The 16,391-nt window shown below is 35.4% G+C and overlaps 1 protein-coding gene across 4 annotated transcripts in view; it reads right to left on the bottom strand.

The window, feature by feature from the left end:
* MAPK9 (mitogen-activated protein kinase 9) overlaps window positions 1-15,957 on the bottom strand; it is a 41,335-nt gene extending 25,378 nt beyond the window's left edge. For all 4 annotated transcript variants that reach the window (XM_004693877.2, XM_012733347.1, XM_004693878.2 and 1 more), the window contains exons 1-3: window positions 15,790-15,957; window positions 3,986-4,115; window positions 1,644-1,702 (exon numbers count right to left, since the gene is read on the bottom strand). In XM_004693877.2, the coding sequence (XP_004693934.1) occupies window positions 1,644-1,702; window positions 3,986-4,115; window positions 15,790-15,911 (311 nt within the window). In that variant the 5' untranslated portion in view covers window positions 15,912-15,957. The remainder of the gene's footprint in view (window positions 1-1,643; window positions 1,703-3,985; window positions 4,116-15,789) is intronic.
* Window positions 15,958-16,391: the final 434 nt, after the last annotated feature.

Here is a 16,391-nt window from a genome sequence, read left to right as displayed (position 1 = left end):
CTGTTCTGCTCCCCACTCTGTCTCTGGTGAATCCTCTCACCCTCCGCATCTCTGGCCTGTGCCCCAGTTCTGTATGAATAAATAAATCTTAAAAAAAAAAAAAATGTAAGTTGGGGGCCCTCCCTTGTGGCGCAGTGGGTTAAAAGCACAGCACTAAGAAGCTAAAGTCACTTCAGCATGAGTTCGATCCCTGCCCAGGGACGTGATCCACATGGTGCAGCAGACTTCTCCTGACCGGCCCGCTGATCCCCTCAGTAGTGTACTTCGTCAGTCGGCCTGTTCTGCTCCCCACTCTGTCTCTGGTGTATCCTCTCACTGTCCCTGCACCTCTGGCCTGAATCCCAGTTCTGTATGCATAAATAAATAAATTAAAATAATTAAGTTGGGTAAACTCATTCCTGTTGAATGTATTCAGGAAATCCTTACAAAGGCCTAGCTAGAGCTCCAACAGTGTCTGGCTTCTCTGAGCCCACTCCTGACTGGTCCCCTCTGGCAGCCTCATGTTGTTCTTAGGATATACCAGGAAGGTTTCCACTTTCACTCCCTTCCACACCTACTCTTTTTATCTTGAGCCTATCTGCCCCCAAATATTTGTAGCACTGCCTCCCTTACTTCCTTCAAGGCTTTTTTGAAAAGTCTTGTCACCAATCCAGTAAGGTCTCTCCCCAATCACCCTCCAAATCTAAACTGACTCCCAAAATCCAGAACTTCTGAGCTTCTCATCCACTGTCCTTTTCTTCTGGAGCACTTGCAGAACCTTAATGAATGATCTGTTTTCCTTGTCCCTTATGTTGATTATCTTTCCTGGCTTTCCTAGCAGTATCTAGGAGGGATTTTACCTGTTTCAGTCAAGAGGAATACCAAGTCCAAGAATGCCTAGTACATGGTTACCAATGAAATATTTGTAGAAAGAATGAATCCAGCAATAAATTTAGGATGAAGCTGGGCATTGTATCTCAACATTATAAATTAATATTTAATTTCATAGTTAGATAATTCTATTTAGTATTTTTTTCAGATTTATTTATTTATTCATACAGAACTAAGGTACAGGCCAGAGATGTGGAGGGTGAGAGGATTTACCAGAGACAGAGTAGGGAGCAGAAAAGGCAGACTGACGAATTACACTGCGGAGGGGAGCAGTGGGTGGGTCAGGAGAAGTCTGCTGGGCCATGTGGATCTCCTCCAGGGCAGGTGGGGATCAAACTCATGCGGAAGTGGCTTAAGCCTCTCAGTGTTGTGCTTTAACCCGCTGAGCCACCAAGGAGGGCCCTCTATTTAGTATGCTAAAGACACCAAACATTTAATGGGTTATTAACCATTTCAAATAATAATTGCAGATACCTTCATCCTACAACCCTGACTTTCAGAGGACTGGAAAAAAAAAGTTTCATATTTCAGTAAAGCAGATTATGTCACCATCTATTCTAAGGAATTATTTTCATTTATCTGTCAACTGTTATGGAAATGATAACTAGGCACAAGTAGTTGAATATGTAGTATTCATTTTCCTTCATATTTTTCTTCTACAGAAAAAAGTGGTTAAGAATGTCATTAAAAATGTACTACTACCAACATTTACTTTCTTTCCTAAATTTTCAGTCTTTGGTGATAGTACATTACTGAATAAAAATGATACTTACACATCTTGAAATTCTTCTAGAGTTTTTTGTGGTGTAAACACATTTAACAAACTTATTATCTGAAAAGAGAAAAATAGTTATATCTAGGTATGCTAGATAGCTCTACTTGATTATAAGGAGTACTCATAACATTACAATGTGTTAAAACTGAAGAAAAAAAAATCACAGGAGAGCTCAATATTTATTATTGAGCTTTTCCCGAAACATTCCACTACATGTCTTTGAAAAAATGGGAAATAATCACTCTTATAATCAAATCACCTTGTAAGGGCTGTGGGACTTTAACACATAATGTCTTTATTGCTATTAACATAAGAAACAAACTGTGGATGGAAAAACACAAAATAAAGCAATATGTTAATTCTGAAAACTTAAATATTAAGTACAAATTTATAAAAGGTTTTGAGATATGAAGGCTAAGTTTATATTTCTGATATGATAAAGAGTAAATGCTTCATAGCATTATAAATTTACTTCAAGAGGGTTCTAGAACTAATCCCAACGTAGACCTCCATTCTGGCTATAGTTCAATGAGCTCCACTTATTGAACATCAAACAGCTCTTAATCACTTCAATGACCCACAGTAAGATGAATTATTTATCTTAATGGGATGGTGGGCTTACCAGGGAAAAAAGAAAACTGAATCCGTACTTCAGTTTTGTATACCAGGATAAAGTCAAAATGGAACACAGGGTGAAATACAAAACAAGAAACCATAAAATATTATAATATGGACAAGCACTTATGTAATCCTGGTATAGAAAGGTCTCTTCTAAGTATGACAAGAAAACTAGAATTACATTAAACCAAAACTAACTAAACAAAAAAATCATTATGACAAAAACCATGTAAATAAGGTCAAATGAAAAAGAAGTAGGGTTGAGAGATTTTCTATATAAAGCTCTTCTAAAAATACACACAGCAGACACCAACAGTTCAAAAGGAAAATGCACTAAGGCAATGTCAAACAAATTCTCAAAAAATAAAAATAGTTGATTAATAAATATATGGAAAGAATTCAAGCTATCATCTATCAGACTGGTAAAACAAAAAATCATCAATATGTTGAGCTGGGAGATTTTTGAAGTAAAAGACATTTTAAAGACCCTTAGTTAAACTGCAAAATTAACAGTATTCTTGAGGATCAACTTATCAGCATATACTAAAGCCAGACGCATGCATATTCTTTGACCCAGCAAACCTAGCCAAGAAATTGACCTGGACAAATGTAAAGATGAATGTTATAAGGATGTTCACCGCAGCATTGCTGATAGTTGCAAAAAACTGAAAATAATCTAAACATCCAACAACAGGTGATTGACTAAATAACTTATTATGTGAATAATACACTACAAGGCAATTTTAAAATGATTTATATCTATACACATTTATGTATATGCGATCTAGTGAATATTCCATGATAGAAAAAAAAAACATGCTTCATTATCACATAAATGATCTTGTTTATGGGTGTATATTTATGCATAGGAATGCCAACCAGTCAGTGGGTGGTATAATTGAGGGAATTTTGCCTTCATGTTTATATTGTTTGAATTAAAATATTTTTTTCTTACATAAATAAAAAAAATAAAAAATGCATTGGAGAAACTAAAACAAACTCAAACCAGACTCAAAAGAATGAATCTATCTTAGTTTTTATATTTAATCTCTCTACAGTAGATTCAGCATAAATGTTAAAATTAAGGGAGCCATACAAAATTGAATGTAATCTTAAATACTCATCCTCTTCCAAAAAAAAGGGGTCACACAGTCCCTTCCAAACTTACATTTATGATTATAACATGGCAAAGTTATCAAAATAGTTCTCAAAATAATGCTCAGAGATCAGTAGGACACCACTGTGCCGGAGTACCTCATTGTCTAGAGACATGCTGTTAAAATCCCTTAAAATTTACAATGCTTTGATATCTGTGGAGGTGCCAGGTACAGCTATTTTAACATGACATTACCTAATAACATTTATTTAAAATTGTAAGGTTCACATTACAAGGTAAAAAGCTACTTGTAGAACAGTATTTTCCAAAAAGTTAATTTATTTTCTAATTTTTTAAGTGAACTTTTTATATAATCAGAAATAGTGAAAACCAAATGGGCTCAGGGTCAGTTGACATTCTTGTTCCTGTTAAGTGACCTAAGCTCCTAAGAATCATAAGACACCAAATGACTGCAATTTCCTCAACCAAGAATTTTATCAATAAAATGTAACTACACTGTTTTAATCACCACTTTACCTTAGTATAAATTCATTGTTTCCAAATTCCCAGATTATCATATCATTGACAACATTAAAGTATGCAGAGAAAACATAGCTATAACTTACATTTTTATGATTGACACATTTTAAGAGGACAAGTTCTCGATAAGCTCTCTTTGCATGAGTTTGGTTTTGAAATGGACGGCTTAGTTTCTTGACAGCAACATTTATCCCAAGTACTGTATCAAAAGCAGCACTATAATTAGGAAATATAAGCAATCTATTAGAATGCTTTGAAAGATATAGCAGTACAAAGTGTATATTTAGAGAGTAATCGTTCTAATAAGTAACAAAGTATTTCTGCTTGTTTCCACTTAAGATACATCTGTACAGGAAGGGCAGGACTGAGAGTGCTGGGTAGTTGAATTCCCCCATAGAGGCATGGCCACAGCAGCTCTGGTGAGGATTCAGAAATTCTTTGCACACTGACTTCTCATTTATATTGGTTGCAATTATTATGTTCAGAACCAAATAATTTATTACAGAGCATGTAAGACCAGACAAGACATTAAATCTTCAGTTTATGTCAGTAAGTTTTAAAAAAGTCATTGATTGTTATAGAATAAAATATAAACGAATTTTGGAATATCAGTGAAGGACACAGTTGATAAGTGAGCTCGTAAGAATATAGTAAATCTAAGTTTTGATTGATAGGATTTTTTCCCAGAAGAATCTAAAAAGAAAACAGCAGCCATCATCTGAGCTCATTCATTAAATCCTTAAGACACAAAATTCCTCATGTAAGGAATGAATATAGTGTCAATGAAAATAGTACAATATATATAAAATTCTACTAAAACTGTCTCCTTATGAATAAAATCTTCTAGAGGTTATGTTTTGAAAAGACATCCAACTTTCTAACTGAAACGTGTATTTCATTTTCCTCCCAATTGAGAGACATGAAAATTGAGTAACCTAATATTTTTCAGATTCCAAAATGGTACTGAAAGTATCACTGGTGGTACTATTATTTTTTTGCTACTCATTAGTGGTTAAAAGTTATATAAGGGGCCCTCTCAAGTGGCGCAGCAGGTTAAAGCACAGCACTAAGAAGCTAAAGCCACTTCGGCATGAGTTTGATCTCCGCCCGGAGGTGACCACATGGCGTGGCAGACCTCTTCTGACGGGCCCGCTGCTCCCTTCAGCAGTGTACTTCCTCAGTCTGCCTGTTCTGCTCCCCACTCTGTCTCTGGTGAATTCTCACTGCCCCTGTACCTCTGGCCCATACTCCAGGTCTGTATACATAAATAAATCAATCTTAAAAAAAAAAGTTACATAAGATTTGGGCCCTTCCTGGTGGTGCAATGGGTTAAAGTACGGCATTGCAAGCTAGCCACAGTTGCTTCATTGGGAGTTCAATCCCAGACCATGAGGTGACCAACCTGGTGGGGCAGACCTCTCCTGTTTCTTCACTGCTTCCCTCAGCAGTATACTTCATCCGTCTGCCTGCTCTACTCCCCACTCTGTCTCTGGTGAATTCTCTCACCAGGCCCCTGCATCTCTGGCCTGTACCCCAGTTCTATGTGCTTTAAAAAGAAAAAAAATAAAAAATAAAAAATCTTAAAAAAAAAAAAAAGCTGCCTTAGGGCCCTCCCTGGTGGCCTAGCCGGTTAGAGCGCTGCACTGCAGAGCTAAGCGAAGCCAAGCTGTGGCCTAGCAAGTTTGATCCCGGCCCTGGAGGTGACCCACATGGGCATCTCCTGTCTCCCCCACTGCTCCTTGCTGCTCCCCTCAGCAGGATACTTTGTAGATCTTCCTATTCTGCTCCTCATTGTTTCTGGTGAATCCTATCGCCTCCCTGCACCTCTGGCCTGTACCCCATTTCTTTATGCATAAATAACTAAAACCTTTAAAAAAAAGCTGCATAAGACCTCTTGAGAGCCTAAGAGTCATTCAAAATATGGTTATATTTATTCTATCCTGTTTCTAACACTATTAACACTCCTAATAAGTATTCTTATAAAATAATCCTAACTTAACTTGTTTTTAAATTGAAGGCTGTCCACTGTGGGATTTGGTGAAGAATTATTAGAAACTTCATAAGTTGCTTTAGAAGTATTTTTTCTTTAATTCAGTTTATATTATGTATACATTTATATATACCTATATGAAATGTCTATATGAAATGTAACATTCAAGAGTTACAAAATGTTAAAAATCAATTTGTGAAATAAATTGATGAACAGGCACACAAATATTTATTTACACCTATAAATATTTCTCAGCCTCAAGAATTTGAAAACAAATTTTTGGCCTCAAAAGTTTTTGTCCAAAATAAAACAAATGGACCTATTCTGATGCATACTTTCTTTTGCCTAAATCTTAATTTCAGTAGCAAACACCTTCAATTATTCTGATTTCTGGTGGTCACTTCTTAACTTCAAATTAACTTTTATCATTATTTCAGTGATCAATTTTAGAAATTATCTACCCACTCTCCATTATGAAAACTGAGGATTAGTTGCTTCCTTGAAACCTGCAACTCCTTCCAGTTTTTTGCCCTCATATTTAGTTTTTCCCCCTTGCTTAAACTCCTTGTTCCATCAACTTTCAAAGGACACTCTTGACTACTCCTCATTATGTAAAATGAGATGATTACATTCCACCCCCTTTCTCTCTAGCTTTCTACTGCCCCTCCTTCTTTTTCCCTCTGGACTCTGGAAAATGGTCAAGTTTGAGTAACATCTTATTTAGTCTTCTAAGTAACATCTTATTAAGCCTTCTAAGTTTCATCCTTAGGATATGTCTAAAAGTTAAAACTAGAAAATAGAAAATGTAAATATTACTAATTGCAGAGCTGGGATTACACTTCATTTTAAGACAATGTGATCCTTGCTGGCACTCATAAGAGAATGAGATTGTTTCCAGCCTCAAGGTCAAATGGATTCACTTGCCTTACATTCCATCAATTGCTCAATCCTGAGTGTTATATTTAGACCATGAATTTTTCTACTTCCTTCTGACAAATTTCTAATAAACTTACTTTTCTTCAGAAAAGAAAAATCCTTAAAAAGTCTATTACTAGTGGGGTCCTCCCTGGTGGTGCAGTGGGTTAAGGCACAGCACTGCAAGCTGGCAGCAGCCACCTTAGTGCAAGTTTGAGCCCTCGCTCTCCTGAATTGACCCACATGGCACAAGACCTCTCCTGTCTTGCCCGCTGCTCCCCTCAGCAGGTAATTCGTCGATCTACCTGTTCTGCTCACCACTGTCTGGTGAATCCTCTCACTGCCCCTAGGCCTGTATTCTGGTTCTGTATGCATAAATAAATAAATCTTTTTTTAAAAAGTCTATCACTAGTACAGTGTATCACCTAGCTTTTTACATTATCCTTTGCTTAGAATCTATTCCATAATTTTTGGAGACATTTTTCTTGGTGTTTTTTAAAGGCCTATTGCACAACTGTCATCCTAGGATTCTGACTTCTGCTGTTTCTTGTATTAAACATGCTCCTGTTGGAATACATGCTCAAGGAATTTTCTCAGAAAGTTCAACGAAGATAAATGATTTTACTGTCCTCACATTTGACTGAGAGTTTTTCTTCTAAATACAAAATCTATTGTCTCTCAGGTCACTGATTTTTCAATGCTGAATCTTGCTGGTGAGGTGGCCTCTATCGGACAGTCGCTCCTTGCTTCCTTTATTGTCTTTGGCACAACTGTTTGACACAGAGTCATGCTCTGTCAGCATCCCAAAAGTCTCCTTCACACCTGCTATTCACTATCTTTTCTGTCCCCCATTGAAGGTTAACTACTTCTCACTTTTTCTAATAATCACTTCCTTGCTTTTACCAGTTAAACATTCATCCTTAAGTCCCTTGACCCGAAGGTTTATTTTTGCCTGGTTTGTGAACTGTCTCTGACAATTTATGATATTCATTCACCATCTAAATCATTCTGTGTCACTGCTATATTTCTTTGCATGAAGATGTAATGTTGCTACTCAATTATTTTAGGTAGGCAAGGGATTACAAAAGACATGCTCACAGTCTTGCACATGACTCTGGCCCCCTGTGCATGCATTTCTGTAGATAGCTAGTTAAGAATGAGATACCATATAATCACTTGTCAAGTATTCCAGACTGGTTCATTCTACCATTTTCCAGGCCTACAAGTAGTGCATGAAAAGTCCATATCTGAAAGCTATATGAGAACCCTCAACATTCTCATCAATCATTGGCATTATCAAGTTTAACTTCTAACCATCATAAGTGTATAATATTTTATTATGGTTTCAATTTGCATTTCCCTGATAAACAACACTGAGTACCTTTACACTATTTTTAGTCATTGGATAGCTTCTTCAAGACAACATATTTTCTATTTGGCTCCGTCTTTATCTTAGTTCTTCATATATTCTAAATAAGAGACTTTTGTCAGTCATCTATCTTTCTATACGCTATGCATTATCAACATTTTCTTTGTATTTTTAACAAACAGAAGTTTTAAATTTTGTGATAATGAATGATTTTTATGTCTTTTTTTTTAAAGAAGTCTTTCCCTACTTCAAAGACAATGAAGGAATTCTGTATTTTATCCACATAGCTTTATTGTTTTACTTTATACATTTAGAGCAATTTAACTGAGGTTAATATTTTTGTATATGTGAGGTGAGGTTAAATTTCACTTTTTTCCTATAGGAATTGTCCTATGTCCATTCATTTAAAAAACTGTCTTTTCCTACCGCTCTGTAAGGCCACCATCATAAGCTACATGTCCCTTTCAGTATAGTTCCATCTCCAAGCTATTTATTTATTCCATTGTCTGTCTCTTGCACCATCTTAATCATTAATTTCACAGCACATCTCACCTCTGGCAGAATGCATCTTCTTTCCCTTTTCTTAAATGGTTTTTTAACCATTTTTGAACTTTTATGGTTCTACACATAAATTTTAGATTCATTTGCTACTAGTATTTTTAAAAGACTGCTAAGATTTATATTACAATCTATAAAGTATGAAAATTGAGATTACATAATAGTAAGTAATCTAATTCATAACTAGATATAGCCTCAATAATTTAAATTTTCTTCACTTTTCCCTAATATTTTTTAGCTCCTTTGCACAGATCTTTCAGTTTGTTTTATATAGGCACACATATATACTAAAACACATACTCAGCTTTATCTTACATAAAATGGTAGCCTTTTAAAATCTGCATTTCCATATGCTCATATGCTACTATTAATTAAGCATGCAGTTGATTCTTTTGAATACTGACCCCGAGTTCTGCAATGTAGTTAAATATATCATTGATTTAACAAAAGAGGGGAGTTTGTTCTGAAAGGACTGGACATGCTATTGTTTCTGAAAATGGAGGAGGTAATACAAGAAAGAACAAGTGGCCCCTGGCTGGCAGGGAGCAAAGAAAGGGACCTCAGACCTAAAGCTGCAATGAATTGGGATCTGTAATGTCCTGAATGTTTGGAGGCAGATTCTTATCCAAGAGCCTCCAGTTAAGAGCTACAGTCTTGGGAGATGCTGAGCACTCAGGCAAGTCCATCAGATACTTGACTTAGTAAACTGTGAGATTGTTATAAATGGATTTTTTTTTAAGATTTTTATTTATTTGTGCATACAGAACTGGGGTACAGGCCAGAGGCTCAGGGGTGGTGAGAGGCTTCACCAGAGACAGAGTGGGGAGCAGAACAGGCAGATCGACGAAGTACACTGCTGAGGGGAGCAGCAGGCGGGTCAGGAGAGGTCTGCCACCCATGTGCTCACCTCCGGGGCAGGTGGGAATCATGAGGAAGCGGCTTTAGATTCTCAGTGCTGTGCTTTAACCCACGGCGCCACCAGGGAGGGCCAAATGGATGTTGTTTTAAGTAACTAAGTTTGTGATAATTTGTTATATAGCAATAGAAAATTAAAATTAAAGCTTTTCAAATTTTTCTACTCTTCTGTTTATCCAAGCTTTGTTCTGTTTTTCTTTTTTAACCTTTTAGACCACTAATTCACTCTTGTTATATCTTAATGCTGTTAAACCCATCTATTAATTCATAATCCCAGTTATGTGTTTTTCAGCTCTAGGCTTTCCATTTAGTTTTTCATTTTATTTTAGATTTCATCTCTCCATCAATATCAACCTACTGCTCATTTGCTTATGCTGGACTTGTACATGCTGTCTAATCTCCTTATTGCCAAGCTATTCCTGATTACCTGATGGACCTTATAATTGCAAAACTACTTTCTATCTAGAAATAATTTGATATTCAGTATGCTATTTTACTCTAGAGAAATTTACATTTATATGCTGAGTACATGGGGGCACCAGCAATTTGAGTCAACAAATGAGATGGTTTGAATGAGGGTGAGTAGCAGAGCCTTCAAAGGATTGTTGTCTCCTTCTGGCTTATCCTTACTTCTAGGATCCAGCCCTTTATGGGCCCCAGTTCAAATCAAGGAAGTTCACTATGTCACTTGAGAGGGCTCAAAGCATTATTCAACCTCTCACCTGCTCACTCCAAGAGTTTTAAATGCCTTCAAGGGAAAGATAGCTCCAAATCCTGGATTTTTCTCACTAGACTTCAGTCGTTCCTTGAATCTGACCTAATAACTTCACTCACCTACTCATTCTCGAGGGCAAATGCTGAGCAGAGGAGCGGGGTGAGAATGTTGGGAACCAACATTTCCTTCATAACACATAGTTTAATAGCCCTATTTCTAGTCACCTGTCATCTTCATCTCTGTATTTGCTGCTTCAATATCCATAGCTTCTCTGGTGTTCTACTTTTGATAGGTTCTCTTCTTTGTTGCAAAGTCCCATCTATTTATTCTCACTTCCTCTGCTCTGTTTCACCTGCATCATTTCCCATTACTTACTATTCAGAAACTTGTTAATTTCTCTCATCCACTGAATTCTGTGCTCTGGCTCTCTTTGTTTATTTGATCAACTATTTTAAAATAAAAGTTACATATCACTCATTTTAGAAGTGAAAATACAAAAGTCAACATGGATACAAAGATATGCCCAAGATCATAAACAAATACTAAGGAACAAACAAAATTGGACTTAGACATCTATTCTCCTTTCTGTGTCTTTTGCCATATCATCTACTGCATCATAGGAATTTTGTTTTAGAAACTGTTTTTATTTATATTAATAGAAAATAAAACAATGCAAGAACAGGCCAATGGTCCTGCATATATAGAGTGAGGAAGCAAAAAGGAATAAGAGCTCTGCCAACTATTTCATGTTCCAGTTGTAACCAGCACACCTTACATTAAGCTCTTATAAGTACTTTTTAAAAAGTGAAACATGTAATAGGACTACTCATAAAACCAACAGACTTTACTGGTTGGTTGAACAATTTGAGATTTTAGTGTGAGAAAAAGCTAAATATATAGATGACAAATATTCATATATAAGAAATATATTCATACATAATAATGATATGTGGGAGGAATGCACATATATTTTTCCCACTAGAGCTTCAAAATCTTGCAATTACTTAATTTTACTATATAACTTAGTCAATACTTATGAGTACTTTAAAATGATAAAACACTTTAAAAGTTATTTCCTAATATATTTTATTAACATTAATGAACAACAAAAACACAGATCAAATCAAAGACAACTATAAAAATAATTGAGAGAAAGAATATTTTATTCTGGTCCCAGCTTTTCCTGTAAAGTCACTGGTTCTACCCACACTTTGGTTTATCTGCACATCTATTCCTGTATCTTTATAAAGCTTTAGTTTTAATAGATGATTAATTGGTTTTATAACAATGCATTATTGCTACTAGACCATTTTATATATCTAAAATGTAAACACACACATGTCCCCTCCCTGTAGTAGTTTCCTATTGTTGCTATATCAAATTACCACAAATTTATTGGTTTGAAACACAAATTTATTACTTTACAGTTATGGAGTGTGGATATATCAATCAAAATTTAATAAGAGAGAAGGCTCTATTCCAAGCATATTCAGAGATTATCTGGGTGGGGTGGTTTCATAAACAAAGTAAGTATTTAAAGACATGGACACTGTGAGAATCCAACCAGGAGATACAGTTGGTGAAAGGAGAGGAACACTGGAGAGGAGATATTGGAATCACTGCTTGATGATGGGAATGCTTAGGTTTTTCATCACTGATGGGGAAGGAAAGGATCTGATCAGTACCCTTCATAAATTTCTTCTTCTAACCAAATAGCAAGATGATAAAAGACTTCTCTTTGTACCATATGTACAGAGTACTTCTAGTGAGGACCTTAGCATAATGTCAATATCCAAGATGCTGTGCAAAACAGAGTGAGAAAAAATTCTCAAAAGACAGCTGGGGTAATTATGTTGGGGAAAGTTTCTTTCCTGAAATCTCAGGACTATCACTTCCAGTACAACCACTCCTGCAACTCAGTGGGCCCACAAAGCCTCAAGGAAAACAGGGAGTAGTTGTCCATCTCTCCAGCCAAGAAGCCAACTCTGTGAGAAAGTAGCAATTAATAATAGAAAACAACTGTCCAACCATGCAGGCTCAACTGTCATATAGCCAGTAAAACTGATTTATATTTGTTAGTGGGTAACTGGCTTGGGTTACAAAAGTAAAAGAACCAACAGACAACAAGTGTCATGTGATAAACTATCATCTATGTGTAAATTCATTGAGAGCTGCTTTGCTAAGTTTAAATTAATCACATCTTTCTTCAACAGAAAAAAGCAAAATACAGTTTTGATCTTTCCTTAGAATCAAAACTCAGACAATGGAAAATGGGAATTTGTAAGAAATTATATTAAGAGTGATGTTAATTTTTAGCCTGTACACAATTCTTTCTTCATACCTTCTGTAAGATGAAAGTGACTCCTACAAATATTACTGTCATAAAATCATTAAAATAAAAATAACAGTTAGTGAAATTACTGTTCAAATTCTGGTATGCTTAAGCTACTATGAGAAAATTACAGCACATTCTATGTATTACATGAAAATATTGCTAAATACTATACAACAATTAAATATCCAACAAAAAATGACAAATATCCTTAGCTTAAGGCACTTTGCAATGTAATTTTCCAAAAATATTTTTTACTGAGTTTCACATCAATAAAAAAAAACACTTTAAAGTGAATCATTTAGTGCATTTAGTACATTCATAATGATGTATAGTCACCATATCTATATAATTCCAAAAGATTTTTGTTCCCCAAAAGGAAATCTCATATCCATTAAACTGTTGTTATCCTCGCCCTCCTTCCTCTTGACCCTATTTACCTGTTATCTTCATCTGTCTCTATGGATTCACATGGTTGGGTTATTTCCTATAGACTCAAAATATTTGACCATTTGTGAATGGCTTTGTTTGCTTGACATGTTTTCGAGGATCATTCATGTTAGAGTACATATCACTGCTTTATTCTTTCTTTAACAGTGAATAATATACAGGTATGTATATAGTACAATTTGTATTTCCACTCATCCACTAATGGACATATGGGCTGTTTTATCTTCAGCTGTTATAAGCAGTGCATTTACATAAAAGGTTATGTTTTGACAACTGTTCTTAATTCTTCTGGATAATACTTTAGTGTATTCACTAGGTCATACAGTAATTTTATGTTTAACTTGTTACAGAACTATTTCTCAATGGCTACACCATTTTAAGTTCTCACCAGCAGCATGTAAGAGTTCTAGTTGTTCACATCCTTGGTAACATTTGTTATTTTCCATTTTGCTGATTATGGTCATTCCAGTAGGTGTGAAGTGGAAACTTATTGTGGTTTTGATTTGCATTTTCCAAATGATTAGCACTGAGAATCTTTTCATACATGCATTGTCTGTACGTCTGCTTCTTTGGAGAAATAGCTACTCAAGCTTTTTTAAAAAACTGTCTTTTTGCAATGAGTTATAAGAACTCTTTACATACTCTTTATACTAAACTCTTAATAGATATGCAAAGCTTTTCTCATATTTTGTGGTTTGTTTTTTCATTCTCTTGATAATGTCCTTTGGTGAATAAAAGTTCTGAATATTGATGAATTCAAGTTTATCTATTCTTTTGTTGTTTATGCTTCTGGTGTTACTTCTGAGAATCCACTGTCATGAATAAATTTACCCTATGTTTTATTCTAAGAGCTTTATGTGGTTTTAGCTCTCATATTTAAGTCATTTTTCCATTCTGAATTAATTTTTTACATTATTTGATGTAGCAGTCCAAGCATGTGCTATTCAATTGTCTTAGCACCACTTGTTGAAGACACTATTCTTTCCCCATTGAATAATCTTGGTACCCTTTTCAAAATTCAACTGACCATAGGTATATGGACTTGTTCTGGAATGCTTGGACCACAACTTTTGGCAGAGGTAGTTTAACTTATAATGTCATATATTATAATGTCATATATTCCTAATCTGGAATTTTTAAATGAGAAATACATATAAACAATACATTCACTATCAAACATTTCTTTAAAAAATAGAATGAAGAGTATTGTATGCAAAGTGGGAACCAAAGCTAATCTCTGCAAAACAGTATATTACACTCTTATTTACCACCCTGTAATGAAACCACTGATTTTGACAGTCTACCTCTTACAAAGTCTTTTACTTTGTAATTATTATTTCTAGTAGGCACCTTTATGTGGTTATTACATGTCCTTGAGCTCAGTCTTGCCAAACTATCTGATAATTAGCATCCAATTACAAAAATAAAAAAAGTAGGACTTTTCATTAGCATCAAAGTTTCTTACTTGAGCCACTCACTCACTTGAAAACGTGTAACACTGGATTGAGGTACCAATGTAGTGTGCTATCATTTAGAAGTTGAGTTCACTGTTTTCTAGACACAAGATAAGCATTCTTCCCAGACAGTTGCGTCTCTCTCATTGATTTACCTGGGAAACTCAAAGAGTAACCTCCTCTTTACAACTAAGGCCTCCAACCACCTAAGCCAAGAAAACAACTAATTTCTACAATAACACATTTCTGTAAGGAGAGGTTACAGAGATGCTACTGATACTCTGTATCCATAATAAACCACTGAGGAAGATTTCCTAAAGTGAGATCTCTAAATAAAAACAAACTTCCCAACTAGAACATCCAAAAGAGTTCTTTTATCTGAAATGTCCTCTGCCTATAAGTTGTAAACACTGGATAGTTAGCTTTACCAGTTTCTTTTAGATGCAATAACAATCTTGTTTCTATTAATCCAAAAAGAAAAAAAATAAAAAATAAAGAAAAAAAAGTTCTGCCCAGAAAAATAAGTGATTAAAAAGTTTGGGAAGTGCTGATAACATGTGAAAAACTTTACCTTGAGCTGGCCAGTGATGTCGCAGCAGCTGACTGTCTTACCATGCAAGAGACTAAGGTTCAGGGTCAGACCAACGGTTCTGACGTCCTGGGCTGGACACATGGTTGAAGTGAGACACCAAGGAAGAGACGGCCAGCCCAACCCCTCACACAGCATCCCTTCCTGGTTAATCCATGGGGTGATAATGACACTGACTGGCCTCATCCTGCCAATGAAGGGCAAGGCACTGCAATGACGGCGCCTAGAAATGAATAGGAGTGATTGGGAGTAAAAGGGGGAGGGGGAAAGGTGGCCAGGATGAAGAAATGAATAAAACTCCAAATTTCTGTTATAACTCTCTGTCATACTTATCACTCTGCTATCATAATGACGGTGGGGAGGATAGGGGTAATGGAAAAAAAAAAAAAACGAAAAAAAAAAGAAAAAAAAACAACCACAACCTATTTAAATTTGAGGTTTGTACTATAATCTGACTACATATAACTAGAGCAAGAGGCTGATTCAGTTTAGCTCATAAACCTATAGCAAAGAAGAGTATTTTTATCATCAATTTTCTAAATTCTGATTACTTTTAATTACAAAGGAAACTCAATCCAAACTATTGAAATAGACCATACTTACCAAACAATTCCTTGGGCCCCAGAGCCAATTGGTTTCAACTGTTGGTAACGTTTTAAGACAGTGAAAGTTGAGTCTGCCACTTGCACACTGTAAAACTGACTATCACATTTACTGTCACTCATGATGTAGTATCATACAATACTCCAGAGAGCTGGTTACAATCCTCAGATTCCTTAAAAGAAAAACAGAATGACATACATTCTTATTGAAATTATACAAGATAAATGATAAATTACTTAATATTGTGTAAAATTTATATTTCACGTAATAGTATTCCCAATTTATGAGACAAAGAGCTCTAAATTGATAAACTCAGCTCGACCAAGTCGGAACTTAAGCAACACAACAAAAGTACTAAGCCATTTCAGTGGTATAAGACCATTGTGAAAGAGTGAAACAGACGTTGAGACCCTGCCTTTAAGTGACCACATTTCAAAAGACTGGAATAAAAATAACAAACTTTGGAGAAAAGACTGTGTATATTTTTACTACCATGAGAAGTTATGTCTGTATATGATTCTTATTAAGTTTAATTTCCATGGAACCAGTATACTAAGCTGTCTCAACCAAAGAGGGAGGTATTGTTTCAAAATTATGTCTAT

Source organism: Condylura cristata, unplaced genomic scaffold (assembly GCF_000260355.1).
Source record: "Condylura cristata isolate star-nosed mole 26May11 unplaced genomic scaffold, ConCri1.0 scaffold00040, whole genome shotgun sequence".
NCBI lineage: Eukaryota > Metazoa > Chordata > Mammalia > Eulipotyphla > Talpidae > Condylura > Condylura cristata.
Note: the sequence above shows the minus strand (reverse complement) of the source record. Positions and strands in the feature narration are given on the sequence as shown.